Source organism: Furipterus horrens, unplaced genomic scaffold (genome assembly GCF_987537825.1).
Source record: "Furipterus horrens unplaced genomic scaffold, mFurHor1.1.pri manual_scaffold_1, whole genome shotgun sequence".
Taxonomy (NCBI): Eukaryota; Metazoa; Chordata; class Mammalia; order Chiroptera; family Furipteridae; genus Furipterus; species Furipterus horrens.
This window is the reverse complement of record NW_028327171.1, coordinates 33,402,907-33,419,654: the sequence shown is the minus strand read 5'-3', so window position 1 is coordinate 33,419,654 and position 16,748 is coordinate 33,402,907. Positions and strand designations below refer to the sequence as shown.

Here is a 16,748-nt window from a genome sequence, read left to right as displayed (position 1 = left end):
CTAGGAAATATATCGGTGAAAATAGTGCTGCATGGGATATCTGAAATTTTCCTGCCTATGTTTTCCTCTAATACTAATATGGTGTCACGGCTTACATTTAAGTCTTTTATCCATCTTGAGTTTATTCTGGTATGTGGTGTAAGTTGGTAGTCTTGTTTTATTTTTTTGCATGTACCATTCCAGCTCTCCTAACACCATTTGTTGAAGAGGCTCTTCTTACTCCATTTTATGCTCCTGCCCCCTTTGTCAAATACTAATTGATGATAGAGACATGGGTTTATTTCTGGGCTCTCTATTCCATTCCGTTGATCTGGAGTTTTGATTTTCATAGGAGCCCCTCACCCCCAGCTGGGTGCAGGGCAGATGGCTAGTTGCCTTGCTGTTTCTCAGGCATGTGGGTGGAGCTTCTTCAGCCTCCTTTTCGTATATTGAGCAGCCTTTTTGAGGATCTTGGCCTAAAGTAGGGGTTTTTGTTGTTTGTTTACTTCCAGCTCTCCCCAAAATTGGCTCAATATCAGGTCTTCTATATCTGTAGGCCAATATTTCCTCTAGTCTACCTTGATATCAGCTGAACTTTACACTTAGAGTTTCTTCTTTTCTGACACATCGAAATTCCCTTCTCCTCTCCACTTTTTAAAATTCATTTATCCTAATTTTTCATGTTGATGTAGCATTTGAGTGAGTGTATTTGGGCACGTGGATGTGTAAGTCCAATCTGCCTTGTTGCTTGACTCAAAAGTTTAATTAAAGATTCCTTTATTTCCTATTTCTTAATTTTATTCTCTGGCTTGTCGACAACAAGAATTTGAAGTTGGATTATATTACTCTTGTTAAAAATATGATTTATTTTTAAAATGGATAATACATGACTGTGGTTTGGAATTAGAAAGATAAAAAAAGGGTGTACAGGCCTCCCTTTGCGCTACTTACCCCACCCAGTTTGTCTTCATACATACCAGTCTTTTATGTGTCCTAGAAACAGAATATGCATTAGTTTATTCTTTAACAGTAGTTTTAAATTTTAAAATAGTGTTTGTAATTTAATTTTGTAAACAGTGTTCAGGATTTTTCTATCTGCTTGAGAAGTAGCAGTTGTAGTTTCTTCTTCTCTGAGAGCTTTTGAGGAGAAATGCTATACTAATTATATGTTACATGTATGTTTTTGTACATATGAATGGATTATCTGTTTTAAGTTTTCACTTCAAAAATCCCTCAGAATGTGACAGAATGAAAAAATAGTATAAATTGTCGATTTCAGTGTTTTTAAGTTATTATGTGAAATATTAAAATAATGGAAAATTAGCCCTACTTTTTGGGAGGTAGTGAAAAGGATATTTTAAGATACTGGAGTCTTAACTGAAACACAATGAGGATATCCTTCAAAATTGTTCTGATAACTAATCAGTAAATGCTGTTGTTTGCATATGTGCAAATAATTGCCCAAAGAAGTGAGGGGTGTTTGTCAAAGTTGAAGTCTCCTTTTTTAGGTTCCTTAGCCACTGTATATACTATTGATTGCCTAACTGCAGCTTGGTGAAAATCAGTGACATGGAAGCCTATGACCTAATATGTTTTCTTCCTTAGATCAACCTCTCCACTTCTCCTACACCTGCACAGTTAATAAGCCGTTCCCAGGCTTCCAGTTCTACCAGCGGCAGTATTACCCAACAGACTATGTTGCTAGGGAGTACCTCCCCTACCCTAACTGCAAGCCAAGCTCAAATGTATCTCCGAGCTCAAATGGTAAGACGTGAGCTACCAAATTTTTTTAGTGTTTACGGACTTGAGAGAGATCAAAATGTTTCCTGATTTGATGCAATAAGAGGCATTTTAATACTTAAGAGATGTTTAACAAATTTTTTATGTGCGTGTGCTTACTCTTATACATTTAAGTCATGAAAAATTCTTTTAATTGGTAGGCCTTCTTTGTGTATCAAATAATAATCAGCAACATTGGGAAGCTGACAGGTCTGTACATAGGAGTGATTATTTTTTAATATCAAATTTCATTGATTTCAAATCTTTTTTTCACATTTTAACATCTGAAACTGAGATGCATTTTATAATTGATGGCATCTTACAGTTAAAATTGGTACTTATAGTGATACATATAATCACTGGGTATCTTTGCCATCTTAGATTTAATGAAATCTTGTTAAAAACTTGGTTGTTAACTATAAGTTAGAATTTATATTGTGATATCCTCTGACATCTGGATTGGAGTTTCGGCTAACTTAACAGATGTTTCTTAGCTTTGGTTATTTACATCTCAAATTTTGCAGAGTGATTTGTGTTCTTAGGTTCACTTTGACCTTTTATTAATATAGGAATGTTAATTTGGCTATTTTCTATTTCAATACATACTGATTTCCTAATTTAACTGTTGAGCTTCTTTAAGGAATGTAGACATTGATTGACATTTATTTTATTTGATGTCTTTGCAGGCAGCTAGAGAAAAAAATTGGCACTAGCCTGTATTTATTTATTTACTTTTATTTTTTTTTGTCTGAAGATCTCCACTAAAATTGCAAAGAAAGTTACCCATCATATTTCTAACAGGAAGCATGACGTAACCCACTTTTTATTTACAGATTATTCAGTAGACATTGCTGTATTTCTGTTTTTTTTTCCCACCATGAGCTTGTATTTAATTAATAAAATGCTTCAAAATTAGGTTGAACCATTTGAAATGGTTCCAATTTGACCATTTTTGACTTCTTGGAAGTTTCATGTGGTTCAAGCTAAATAGAACATTGTCTCTTTAGGTTTAGTGCTCTTAGCTGTTTGTATGGGAAATTAACTTCTCATGAAAGTTATAATTTGTTGTGTAATTTACTAAAATTTAACATACTATAAAGAACTGAATCTTAAAAGATCCCCTTAATCAGTAATTTTAATTTAAACAGGAATGGTTTTGAGGAACTAAATAACTCAATGCAATTTTGAAATAGAGTATTTACACATTCTTGGAAACAACTGTCATAATTTATTAAATGGAATGGGATAATTTCTGAGTGGATTGCATTACCTTTTTAAATTAATGGCATTCTGTTTCAATATTGAAAAAACAGTTGAAAAGAGATGGTGATTATTACTAAATAAATCAAGTATGTCTTTCCTTTATTATTATTAATTTTTGATGTGAAGCGTTTTTTTGCATGCTGTTTTGGTGTTGAATTTTGACATGTTTTGGCATTTACATTTAGAGTGAATTTTTCTTTACAGATGGTTTTAAAATCAAGAGCAACCTAGGTTTGTACTATAGATCCTATGTAGCTGAGTGAAAGAAATAGTGCAGTATATTGCATAGTTATCTTTTGTGGAAAGGAGGAATGAAAAGACTCTTGGGGGTTTCTTTTCATGTTTTTCCCTTTAATTTGTATTCAAGAGTAGTTACTATGGTTATGTATTGTAACTTACATTTTACGAATCCTGCCACAGTAGTTTTGAATCCGGAAAAATTTAAGTATGGTAGTTTATTTGGAGCAAAATTTGGTATGAGGATTTCATATTACCTAAATACATATTCTTTTTTTGTGCACTGATTTATTTTTCTACTCATCAGAATCATGCGCTGTTTCAAAAATGTTTATGATTGTTTTAAGTTCTCTCTTACCAGAAACTTCTCTGTGTCACGTAAAACCCTTTTGCTTAGGAGGCAGTCCTAAACTGCATGTCTTTCTGTCACAAACTTCAGTCTCCCTTGCCTCCTATACATTGTGTGTGAGACACGTTCTTTTGTCTTAGAGTATTTTTTTTTTGGTTTTTCTGTCTGTACAGCTGATTTTCACACCCGCTACCACTGTGGCTGCTGTACAGTCTGACATCCCTGTTGTCTCGTCGTCATCGTCACCTTCCTGTCAGTCTGCAGCTACTCAGGTGAGCTTGTCTGGCTTCGTAACATGGAACTCAAGGTCTGGATCTTCAGGTTCAAGATAAACATGAATCTGTGTTGAAGTTACTGATGGTTTCAGTGCTCTTTGTCATACATTTCAGATTGAAAGGTAATAAAATACGATAAGGACTTCAAGAAAGTTTCTTTGTTTCTATAGAAGTTATAATACCATTAAACGCAGGTATTTAGGTTATTTGACATTAGTGAAAATGAGTTTTTGCTATGACAACCTGTTTAGTTTTATTGTAAAGCAGATTTATTTCTTATTATGTGAGATGTATTCTTTAGATTCCTTTGCAAGCAGTTATTTAATACTAAGTCAAGATGGATTTTAAGATTAAAAATGAATTAAATTGAGTAAATTTTAAATATAAAAAATTGAATAGAATATTACTTTTTTGGTTCTGTGGAAAAAGTGAACCGTAACTTTCTCATCACACCATTCACAAAAAAAAAAAAATAAAATAAAATAGAATTTTGGCTTAAAGTTAATAGGCAAAAGCATGAAACCCATGGAAGAAAACATAGGGAATATCTTCACAACTCTAGGGTAGACAAAGCTTCCTTAGGTCACTAAAAGCACTACCCATAAAAGAAAATAAGTTGGACTTTATCAAAATTGAAAACTGTTCTTCAAAAGATGTTACAAAAATGAAGAGGCAAGCCATAGACGAGGGGAAAGTGTTCAGAATATATATATCTGACAAAGGACTTGTATTCAGAATATGCAAAGTATGCTTATAACTCAATATGTTGGGGAAAAGATTTGAATGCTTCATAAAATAAGATATACAAAAGGTTGAGAAGCACGTAAATTTAATGCTCAACATCATTAATCGTTATAGAAATGCAGATCAAAGCACAATGAATATCACTACACACCCACTAGAATGGCTGAAATGAAGGAGCCTGGTGAGAACATGGAGCAGCCATGTTCTCAGACATTGCTGGTGAGAGTGTGAATTGGTACAGCCACTTTGGAAAACAGCTAGTCAGTTCCTTATAAACATAGCTTAACATGTAACCCTGTGATTCTACTTCTAGATATTTACTGTGAGAGATTTGAAAGTATATAACCACATAAAGATATGTAAACAAATGTTCATAGCAGGTTTATTCAGAATAACCCCAAACTGGAAACAACCAATGTTCTTTGATGAATGGATAAATAAATTGTGGGATATTACTTGATAAAAAAGAAAAAAACTACTGATGCATCTCAGAAACATTATAATTAGCAAAAGCAGCCAGACACCAGAGAGTACATACTCTGTGATTCCACTTATACAAAAATCCAGGACAAGCAAATCTAATCTATAGTGAAAAAAATCAGATTGGTGGTACGTGGGGCAGGAGGTAGGGGAGAGTGACTGGGAAGGGGCATGAATGAACTTTCTAGGTGATGGAGATGTTCTAAATCCTGATTGGAGTGGTAGTATTATGTTGTATACAGATGTCAAAACTCATTGAACTGGTTCATTCATTTTACTGTATGTAAGTTATACCTCAGTAAAGTTGGTAAAAGTGAATTAGTAAATTTTAAATTAAAACAACTAAGTAAAATACTAATCTGTATGATACCATTTTGGTATTTTTCCATAGAAATTGGTATATTTTAGGATCATCCTTGGCTTCTTAATTTAATAGTCTTAGTCTTCTGGTAAAAAGCAAAAATTGAGATAGTAATAATATTCTTTGGTACTTTTCATAGACCCTCTTTATATATTGTTTTATTTAATAACAAAGGCCAATTTTAATATATTAGCATATAAAGGTGTTGATCCATTAAACTCAAGTTTTTACTAATGTGCTCTGTGACCCTCCATAATTCCTGAGCTTTATTGGACTTTAGTTTTCATATTTACAAAATGAGACCTTTGTCTTTGTTAACTTTGTTTTTTTTAGCTCTAAGCTTTTATAATGTCTCTTTGTGAAATGGATTTGTTGAAGTAATAATTTTCCTGTTTTGTTTTGGTTTTTAAAAACCTAATAGAGCTAGATCATTATATACTTGCAGAATATTTTCAGTTTTAATTTTTATTTATATTTTGTTCTACCTAAAATTTTAATTGATTTACAAGATGCATATAATAAAACAAGATAAAATAAATTGGAAGCATGCAAGGAAAAAAGCGCAAAGGAAAGTGGCATGGAGCTAGGTGTGAGATTGCTATCAGATTATGTGCTTGAAGTTCTGTGGGGACTTAAGTTCAACTCCTGCTTCCATTATTTATGAGTTTTATGGCTTTAGTCAAGTTACCAAAAATCTCTAATAGTCATACATACTTGCAGAGTGAGTTGAAGAATGAGTAATATATATGTTTAGTGTCTAGAACATTATAGGTACTCATTAGTACTTTTTTTTTGCAAGGGGAAATGGAAAGACTTGGGTCCAAATTCTGACGTAAGCAACAGTTGCCAGCTTTGTCACTTGCCAGTTGATTGTTTTGGGACAAGGTCATAGTAGAGCATAGTGTTCATAAGTTTGGACTCTGAAGTCAGACTCTGGGTTCAAATACATGTTCTACCACTTTTCCATTGGATATCCTTAATCCCTTGCCTCAGTTTCAACAATATAAAATAAAATATATATTTACAAAATAATTATAGTGCTTATTTTATAGGGCTGTAGTGAGGATTAAATATGTTAATAAATGAAAAACAGAACAGTGTCTGATACATAGTTAGCATTCACTAAAAGTTATCTTTTATTACCTTTGTTAAAACTTCAGTTACTTCACTGTAAACTAGAAGTGATAGCTCAGAGTTGTTATAAGAAATAAGGGAGACAATGATCATAAAGTACTTAGCATACTGTCTGGCACATAAGATATCACATGCCATTAATTACTATTTTTGTTATATATTGTCTAAAGACAAGTCACAGATTTGGTTCTTAGCTTTGAAGTAGCTAACAGTGAAGAGAGAAATACAACCATTTAAAGGATTTACAGTTTCCCAGGTAAAATAAACCAGTTAGGAAAATACAACTAACATGCTCTTTTGAGCACAATCTGTCTTGTGGATTTTCATGGAGAAGACATCTTACAGTGTATTTAATAGTATAATAAACATAGTAAAGTTTATAAAAGTGGCTTCAGTTTAATGTGATACAGGTATGTGGTTCAGTGATAGTCTGACTTAGTTCATGGATAGATTTTGAGGAACCTTTAGGAATTTCTCTACAAATGTTTTTCTCTGCTGTGCTTTTGAAATGGCAGTGAATGAAGCTGGCAGTGGTTACGTGATGCTAGTACTTTGAATATTCCAGTGGTAACTTTCCTCAAGTTCTGGGATGTTAGTTTTGAAAAATTTGTGCTCCACTTTGTTAATTTTAACACTTATATTTTTAAAATAGTGTGTAATTGAGAAATACCAAATTTCAAGGTTTATTTTAATACTCTTTAAGTGATCGAAGTAAGTATAACAGTTAATTTTTTAGTATTAAAATTTATTGTAACACTGTGAAAAAATGAGAAATTTTGAATATTTTACCCTTATATACTATTATAAATGCTCCGTCCCTTCTCCCCACCATGTAAAAAACTTTTTTAATTTAGAAAAAAGTCTCATTTTCAGAAAGATATGATAGGACTAAAAGTGTGTTTATAGAAAAGGAAGAAATCTTACCATGGCTATCTGGAGAACGCTGTGTGAATTGAGAAGAAAACAGCCCTTGGGATTTAAGACCTAGAAACTCAGCTCTACTGCCAGTAGTGTGACCTTAACTCCTAGTTTCCTCGTCTGTAAAGAAGGGATGCTATAGTAATTCACACAGTATTTCTTAGATTCAAGTTGAAAAATTGGTGTGAGAGTATTTGGGTAATCCACCGTGAAAATGTAAGGTCTGAAATTAGGTAAAACATTTCTCTAGAAATGTAGACTTTTTCAAAAGTCAGAAAGTTTTCATAATTTGATCCTAGGAAAAGTTTAGATGAAGTGTAAGTTGGATATCAGTGTGCCCTGATATTCTTTATTGAAAAAGGGTGTGTTCTCTTCAAAAGTGAAGCTCTGTCAAGGAAAGATAAATATATAGTTTTCCTAATAATAGCTAAGTTAACTTTCTAATATACTTTAGAAGTATAGTTTACATGTTTGAAACTTACTGTAAATACTTAAGTGAAGATGACCATAGATATTATAGCCCTAGTCTAAAATTTATTCATATAAATAATATGACTATAAGCAGATACGTATATATTTTTTCAGAATTCCAGAAAATAAAAAGGAAAATTAAAAGAAAAGAGTGTATTATTCTATAGAAATGGACTGCTACATGTTTTAGGATTCATTGTACCAAATCTTCATTATGTTGTGAATATACTTTTCATGTGAAGGAAAGTTTTCAGATTTTCAAGTTTTTAATATTTTAATATGCCTCCACTAGATATTTATTGAGATTTTTTTGGTAAAATATAATAGGTTTTAATGTTAGCCTAAGAAAACCATTAATAGAACTAAATACAAAAAAAAAAAAAAAGGCCTTGTAATACATATTTCAGAGTCAGATACAAGAGGATACCTTAGACTTGTGGAGTTTCTGTTATGTCTGCAGCACAGAACTGTAGGGAGTACAAAAATGAATGTCAGAGGTGAGAAACTGCCAGTCAGAGACACAGTATTTCACAGACCCAACCACGAATAGTTATAAAACAAGCTATACATTAGTCAATGCTATAGGCCAATATGGACTTTGGGAAGATTCTTTGGGAGAGTGAGTGGCATTTTTATTGGGCCTTGAGGGAGTGTTGAGGAAGAAAGGCATTTGAAGCAAGAGGAACTTGAAACAAGGGCTCTAAATGAAGGAAGTGCAATGTAGTTTGGAAAAGGATGAGTAGAACAGTTTGACTGGAATATGAGTATTGTGGAACTGCAACAGTGGAAAAGGGGACTTGAAGTGGTTTGGGCCTTGACTTTGAAGGGCTTTGAGTGGCAAACTGAGAAATCTGGTATTTTACATTTTACATTAATTTCAATAATACAACAGTTTTTACTCCACATATTGCTATGAAATATTTGACAAATATCAGAGAAGATGTTTCCTATAGTCTCACTTAGAAGATGCTTCTAAGCTATTGCTTAGAAGAGAACTGATGAAAACCCTGACTTCCCTGAAGTAACCTTTTATTTAGCACCTGCTATTGGCTGAACACTGCATTCGGCACCTGGAAAGAGTAGGTTATAGCCTTTGAGCATCAGTTAATGATATAGCTGTAGAAACAGGACACACATGAAACTGAAGAACATTCAAAAAGCAGCAATATATCATTTGCTTTGTCACTTTAGAATCTCCTCTACTTTAGTGTCCCTTCCAGGGCTGTGCTAGCATATGTATTTGGTGCATTCATTCCAGATAGTCAGAACATTAGGCAGCTTTTGGAGAGACATATTCTGCCTGGCTGTTTGGAAATGTTACAAACCTCATGCGGCTGTAATCGGGATGATCTTTGCCACCATCCAGAGTGGCACTATGTTTAGAAGAGCACTGGGTATAGACAGGAGCCGTCACAGAAACCAATTCAAGTCCATGCACAGTCATTTCAGTTCATGAGATCGGGTTCTCAAAAGCAAGTGAGTGTTCCATACAGCAACAACAAAAATCTAACTTATCTTTAAAAAGGAATTAATGGGACATGATTTCCATAATTATGGTTTGATAGGTGATTTGATGAATTAGTTTTTTTACAAGGTTAGTGTTCTCATAATCTCTGTAGAGCTGGTAACTTTTTTGTTATCTCTTTCTCATCTTTATTAAGACGGCAGTATTGTATCTACACTCTCCTAATTATGTAAGTCCATGAGATACTTGTAACCTTAAAATGTTTTACAATCCTGGCATGGAGCAGTCAGACTGAAGTTGAAGGAACTGCTCATTAGTCCCTACACACCTTGGACTCCCCCCACCTCTGCAATTTTGCTCAAGTTTTCCCTTTACCTGGAATGACCTTCCTCTTTCTCCTTCTCTTTGGCTGTCTCCAAGCTGGTAATAATTTTAAAATGCAGTATGTTGCAGAGTAATTTACTCACAGTTCATTGTTCATATATATATATACATACACACACACACACATATATATATGTATATATATATATACACATATTCCATTTTCATTTACTTCTTAATGATTCTTTCTCAATGTATTTTTTTAATGTTACTTAGAATAACTCCCCTTTCCTTCAGGATTAATCAGTTGTTTCAGATGCTTGGAGATTTATGTATGAAAAGCATAATAGAAATGTGTTGTCATTATTGTTATAATAGTAATGATTATGACATCAATTAATACTATCTGTTTCATCCTTATTTTTTGTTATGTGGTTCTTAGGTTCAGAATTTAACATTACGCAGCCAGAAGTTGGGTGTGCTATCTAGCTCACAGAATGGTCCGCCAAAAAGCACTAGTCAAACTCAGTCGTTGACAATTTGTCATAACAAAACAACAGTGACCAGTTCTAAAATCAGCCAACGAGATCCTTCTCCAGAAAATAATAGGAAAGGAGAAAGCCCAAGTCTGGAATCACGAAGCACAGCTGTCACCCGGACATCAAGTATTCACCAGTTAATAGCACCAGGTGGGATAAAACTTTTGTTGGAAATAGTTGCATTTTTCATTTTCTTAGCAGGCAGAGCAAAACAAAAGATGTCCATTTCTTGAACAAGAATGATACTTTTAAAGCATTTTAAAATGTGGATTTCATAAGTTAAAAACGAATATCTCAATATTGTAGCTCGAAAACAGAGAATGAAAAGAGACCAGCAGCTAATACAATTTATAATAATAAAAGGTTTTTTTTTTTGTCAATTGACATTTAATTAGCATCTTCATTAAGTGCTACTCTCTTATTATAGCAGTAAAACCTTTTACCTTAGAAACAAGATCTGTCTGTAGTTCAGTTAATATGCTTTAGTGGAATAAAATTAAAAGCCTTTAAAAAAGCAACTTTTAAAAAAAATTGTTATTAGTGGGAAGGATTTATCATTTTCCAAAAATATGGATTATGCACAATTATTTTCTTTTTTTATAATTTATTTATTTTATTTTATTAGAGAGAGAGGAAAGGAGAAAGAGAGGGAGAGAAACATCACTGTGTGGTTGCCTCTCACTTGCGCCCCCAACTGGGGACCTGACGTGTAACCTAGTAAGGTGCCCTGACTGGGAATCGAACCAGCAATACTTGGCTCGCAGGCCGACGCTCAATCCACTGAGCCACAGCAGCCAGGGCTTACAATTATTTTCTTTACCACACTGCTTTTATCCCTCTGGGTTTCATCTCTGAGAGGAAGATGTCAGGGAATCAGCTAAATCATTTTCATCTCATCAGCCTTTGAATCCCATGTGCACTTCTGCTATCTGCAGATAACCTTGCTTCCTGGTCCTCATGCTGTCATGCTGAAAATGTTGGAGCCATCTGGAGTGAGTTTCCTTACCATCTCTTTATCTCAGAATTTGTCATAGTTGAGCTTTCTTCACTTCTTAATAAGATAAGGAATTATCTGCTTGCTTCTTTAAAGTTAGCATGTTTGCTAGTGGCATTGATTGCATCATTTTTACTGGCTCCTGACCTCCTTTCATAGTTTTGTATCTTTTGTCTTCCTCATGCTGGATTTTTTTCTTTGCTTCTTCAGCATACTTAGGTCTCCCCTAATCTTAATATATTTGCACATGTTTTTATACCAGTATAAGTATTGTTTATTGAAAATGTGTGTGTGTGTGTCTAGACACCTCACGTTTGTCATTAAAAAAAAAAAAAAAATTCATCCAACCTCATCAGGCAAGCATCTTCTTTCTGTCTGTTTATAACTGCATTACTTTTTAAAGAATCATTTTACACTACTGAAGTCTGCATTTTCTCCACCTAAGCCTGGTTCTCTTTTTTTCCTCTGTGCTAATACTGCCAGTGTTCTCTTAAGTAACCGAATCTCAAAATGTAGGAATTGTTTGATTCCCCTAGTTAGAAATCTCTCATTACAGTGAACTTGTATAACATTTTTATGCTCCTTTATGGCACTTTTTTCTATTATAGTTATTTATATACTTACTGATCTTAGCTCTCCTGCTAGATGGTAAGCTCCTTGAGGGCAGTATAAGAATATCAGGCACTTTATATTTATTAATTCTTAATCCTTTTTTCAGATTCACCTTTTCATCCTTTTATCCTGACAGTACTAAGTTGTGCTTTATATGTATTTATCTGCAGTAGGCAGACAGTAAATATTTGTTGGATTAATAGTTGATTTTTTTTTTTCTATTTTGAATTCTGGAACTTATAGCACAATTTTTTTCTGTTTGCATTAATTGAGTATTACTGCTTAGAATTCTTAAATCTGAATCTTAGATAAGTTCAGTTTTTGTTATAATGTATAAATTAATAAATTTATTCATAGTGTAGTTAGGTGTGAATTTTTTTTTTTTTTATAAACGTCTGTGTGTACCAGGTTTTGCTCTCTGTATGGCTTGATGATAACAGGATTTTTATGCTGAATTGTCCAGAGTATTCTCAGCTTCAGACTAGCCTCTGGCCAGTGTTGATAAGAGTCAGTGAGAAGCAGCAGTGACCCATTGAGTTTGGAGTGGCTGCTTGGGATAATTTGTAGTGATTCCCATGGTTTTGATAGATTATAATAGAGGATAGGTTAATTCCCTCCAAAGAGAATGCTACCTTCAGAAAAAGCTAGGAACTCCTTTGGTTAGTTCAAGCAAGGAGACCTATTTTCAGATTTTCAGTCTCTGAACTCCCAGTATCTGGTTCTGAGTTGACATTTATTCTCACCCTTTTCATTGATAGTGTGATAATATCTTTTTTTTTTTTTTTTTTTTTTACTAGGCAAAGAACTTTATTAATCTTGGTTTCAAACTTTATTCCCAGGCTTCTTCAGCTTAATTTGCTGCAAAGAATGATTTGTGTATAAGCAAAAACTGAAAAGAGCTGCAGTGTCCAAGGGGCTAGGGCTTAAAAATATTAGAGATCTAGATTTTATCAGATCCATAAACAAAATTTAAAAAAGCAGTCATATTATAAAATAGCAGCTCCCAGTAACTTCTTCAAGATTATCTTCTTCAGAAGTTGACTCAATTCAGTTTGCTTCATTCTTGGAAGCCTCATCAAAATTCTCCACAAGATCTGGAACTTCATCATTATCATCCTCTCCTGTAGCAAGTGGTGTTTTTCCATCCACAGATTGTTTGGGTAGAGCTTCAGCTAGTCTCCTTAAACTGGTCACACTGTCTGCACCAAGCTAATTTAAGATGCTGGGCAGCATTTCTGTCAGCTGCTTCGTCTCAGCATGGCCTGTAATGGTGAACGTGTTCAGTGCCAGAGATGCCTGAACTTTAGGGTTGTTAAAGTGGATCACTGTTCCACGGTTTGTGAACTTATTTACCTCTTCAATGCCAGAGATGTTGTTTACCCCCAACTTCTTTAAGGAGAACTGAATTTTTTTATCATCTGCTATAGCTGTTCTGTGAAACACCTTCTTCTTCCTACGAGCAGTGCCTTTCCCACCAATGCGCACTTGTGCCTGCAGTTTGGCGAGTTTTTCTTGGTTCATGATAGTTTCTTTCATCTTGTTGGAGAGAAAACGGGGCCGCGCGGGGGACTAGGGTTGGTGCTCAGGGGGGTCTTTGGCAGACCAGCTGAAAATAAGCATGCACACGCAGGGACGCAAGATGGCAGCTAGAGCGATAATATCTTTAGTTGTCTTCTTCTGATGGCCAGTATTTTATGTAGGTGAAAACCATCAGAGTTTCAGGACAATTGCAATTCAAAATCGAGATGCTATGTGTCGTTGACTAGAAACAAAACCAAATGGGACATCCTAAGTCATATAAACCTTTGCAGCTACCATATTATGTTTGTTAAAATTTGTTCAAGCCTTACACTGTGGTTATTCAAAGCAATTTGTATCTTCTGGCAAGGCAAAAGCTATTATTTTCCGCTTTTAGTTTTTCTGCTTTTGTTTGTGGGAAGTTGGTTTGATGCTATGCCTTTTTTTTTTTTTTTTTTTGAGATTCTTGGATTGGTAATTTGTCATTTTCCTCAATTTGAAAAGTGCCTTTTCCTACAAGTCATTTTCAGATATAAAATATATCTACTTTGTACCAATGTAGTATAGTCTAATAAATTATATAATGGACATGGTTATTGTTTCCTTGTATGTATTTCTAGGGTGCTAAAATCATTTGGTTTTCTTCTCTATTTCTTCCTGAAGGGGAGATCCCACTTGATAGTTAATAATTCTATTTTTAATACCTAAAATAAGGCAGATGTCTGGAAATTATCCTTAACTATATTAGAGCTCAAGTTTTTTATAGCAGTTTTTAGACCTTTTATGAAATAAGTCTAGCTGGAAAAATATATACCCTTCTTTTACAGACATTAATTCAGTGTGTAATGAAAAGCTTGTATTAGTCTACTCAGGTTGCCATTAAAAAGTTACCGTAGACTGGGTGGTTTAAACAACAGTTCTGTAGGCTGGAAAGCCCAAAATCAAGGTCTAGCAGTGTTTAGTTTTTGGTAGAGCAGTCTTCCTGGCTTTCAGAAGGCTGCCTTTTAGCTGTGTCCTCACATGGCCTTTCATCTGAGGGCTAGAGAGAGGATAGCGTGCTCTCTGGGGTCTCTTCTTACAGGGCACTGATTCTCTTAGGTCAGGGTCCCACTTTTCTGACCTCATTTCACTTTAATTACTTCCTTAGAGGCCCTATCACCAAACAGTCACATTAGGGTTTAGGGCTTAAAAATATGAATTTTGTGGGATACGAACATTCAGTCCATAATAGGAACTCAGACTCAGTTAGGACTATGGCTTCTTATAATTTCAGGCAAGTCACTTAATGCTGAGAGTTTCTTCATCTGTAACATATTGGGTAGTGTAGTGTCCTGTCTACATCATGCAGTTGTTGTAACTGTTGAATGAAATAACATATTTAGAAATTTACAGTAATATATTATTTATAGTAATTGAAGAGTTCTGCATTAAGTGAGGGATGATTCCAGTCATAAATCCTCCACATATAATACCACCCTGACAGTCATAAACTGTTTATTAACACGTTGCGTACCGGGGAATTTAAATGCCTTTTAGAAATGACGAGAATTCTTGCCACCCGTACACAATGTGTGAAAATCAGGGGGAAAAAAAGCATGATATGATTCTCTGGAGCACAGAAATATTGTTTCAGATATCCTCATAATTATTCTGTAATAGATGTGCTTGTCAGCTGGACTTATGGAGTAATATAATAGACTCACTTTGATTTCTGATCAAAGAAGAATTTAATCTAGGTGAAAGGATAGACTATTAACAACTCTAGAATATTTAAAAAAAGATTGCTTACTTCTAGAGCACAGAAAGAATTTTTATTCCTGTGACTATAATATCTATTGTACTTAAAGAATATGCTGAATTTTAATTATAACTTAAAAATTGAATTAAAATTGGCCTTTGCTGTTGTGCTTGCAGACACTATTTCCTTATCTGTAGAAAGGGAATAATACTTTATATACTTTTTTTTTAGTACAATGAGCAATGTGAAAGTACCTTGAACCCCTTGGAGGAAAGGCATTCTATAGAAATCCTAGATTTTACTGAATACTCTTATGTAGAGTCTTTATCAACACATTGATAAAGTGCTAACATAAATTTTCAGTCTTAGCCCAGTTATGTGAATTGCACTCTTGTTTCTTTTCTCTGTTCTGGTTGAATGTTTATTTCTTCCTTTTGTTTCATATCGTTGATTTGAATCCGTGCTTCCTTCCCTTCACTGTTGGTTCACTGTATATTTTTCTTTTATTTTACTTTGTGTATAACCTTCATTTCTTCCTTTATTTTTTTGCTGTACTCTGAGTCCTTTGAGCATCCTTAGCACCAGTGTTTTGAACTCTGCATCTGATAGATTGGCTATCGGCTATCTCTGTTTCATTTAGTTCTTTTTCGGGGGTTTTGTTCTGTTCTTTTATTTGGGTCGTATTTCCTTGTATCCTCAATTTAGCAGTCTCCCTGTGTGTGTTTCTGTGTGTTAGGTAGAGCTGCTTTTACTTCCTGTCTTAGTGGCATGGCCTATGTAGCAAAGGCACCTCTAAATTATGTGAGGTGGAGCCTTAGGTAATTGCCAGGGTGGGGTCACCCATTTTACAGCTTTGTGGCTCTGTTTGTGGTGGGGGGCTCGGAGAGGAAACACTGCTGCTGCCTGGCTTCTGGCAATTTGCCCACCACTTGCCCTGTTTCCAGTCACTTCATCTATTTCCCATATGCAGTTGGCATCCTTCTAGCTACTGCTCTGGGGTTTGTGTAAGTTCTAAGACCATGCAGCCCCTTTAAGTGGCGAAAATCCAGCAGTTTCTTTCACTGCCTGAGGCCCCGCTGGTTTTTATAGCCATAGATAATGGGAGTCTATCTTCCCAGTGCTGGAACCCTGGGCTGTGCAGTCTGGCCTGGGGCTGGGATAGCTTGCTCCCTGGGTATCCCTCCTGATTTTTATCCACCACACGTGAATGTGGGACCGTCCATTAGGCTGCTGCACTTGTCTGACCCATGCACCTGCCTCTGCCCCGTCTCCATGACTTTGCCCCTCCTGGCTGCATGGATGAATGTGGCTTCTTCAAATCCTTGGTTGCCGTACTTCCATTTGGCTCTATTTTCTGATGGTTCTGGTTGTTATTTGTTTTTGAGTTGTGGTTGTAATTCTTTCTGTGGTTGCGCCACAAGTCACCTCCATCTTGACCAGAAGTCCATAAACTTTCTTAAAAGTTAATACAGATATTCTGGGTGTCTGTAAAATTTAATTAGAATAAATCATGTGTAGATTTAGATTTATAAATTAATTGTTTTAGGCAATTTTCTTTTGGAACTTAT

General features: G+C 34.7%; 1 protein-coding gene and 1 pseudogene across 2 annotated transcripts in view; one reads left to right on the top strand and one right to left on the bottom strand.

Moving 5' to 3' along the window:
• PHC3 (polyhomeotic homolog 3) overlaps positions 1-16,748 on the top strand; it is a 68,115-nt gene that overhangs the window by 19,617 nt on the left and 31,750 nt on the right. For both annotated transcript variants that reach the window (XM_090273683.1, XM_090273675.1), the window contains exons 5-7: positions 1,585-1,743; positions 3,781-3,879; positions 10,222-10,468. In XM_090273683.1, the coding sequence (XP_090129809.1) occupies positions 1,585-1,743; positions 3,781-3,879; positions 10,222-10,468 (505 nt within the window). The remainder of the gene's footprint in view (positions 1-1,584; positions 1,744-3,780; positions 3,880-10,221; positions 10,469-16,748) is intronic.
• Positions 12,717-13,536, bottom strand: LOC150020861 (transcription factor BTF3 pseudogene; annotated as a pseudogene).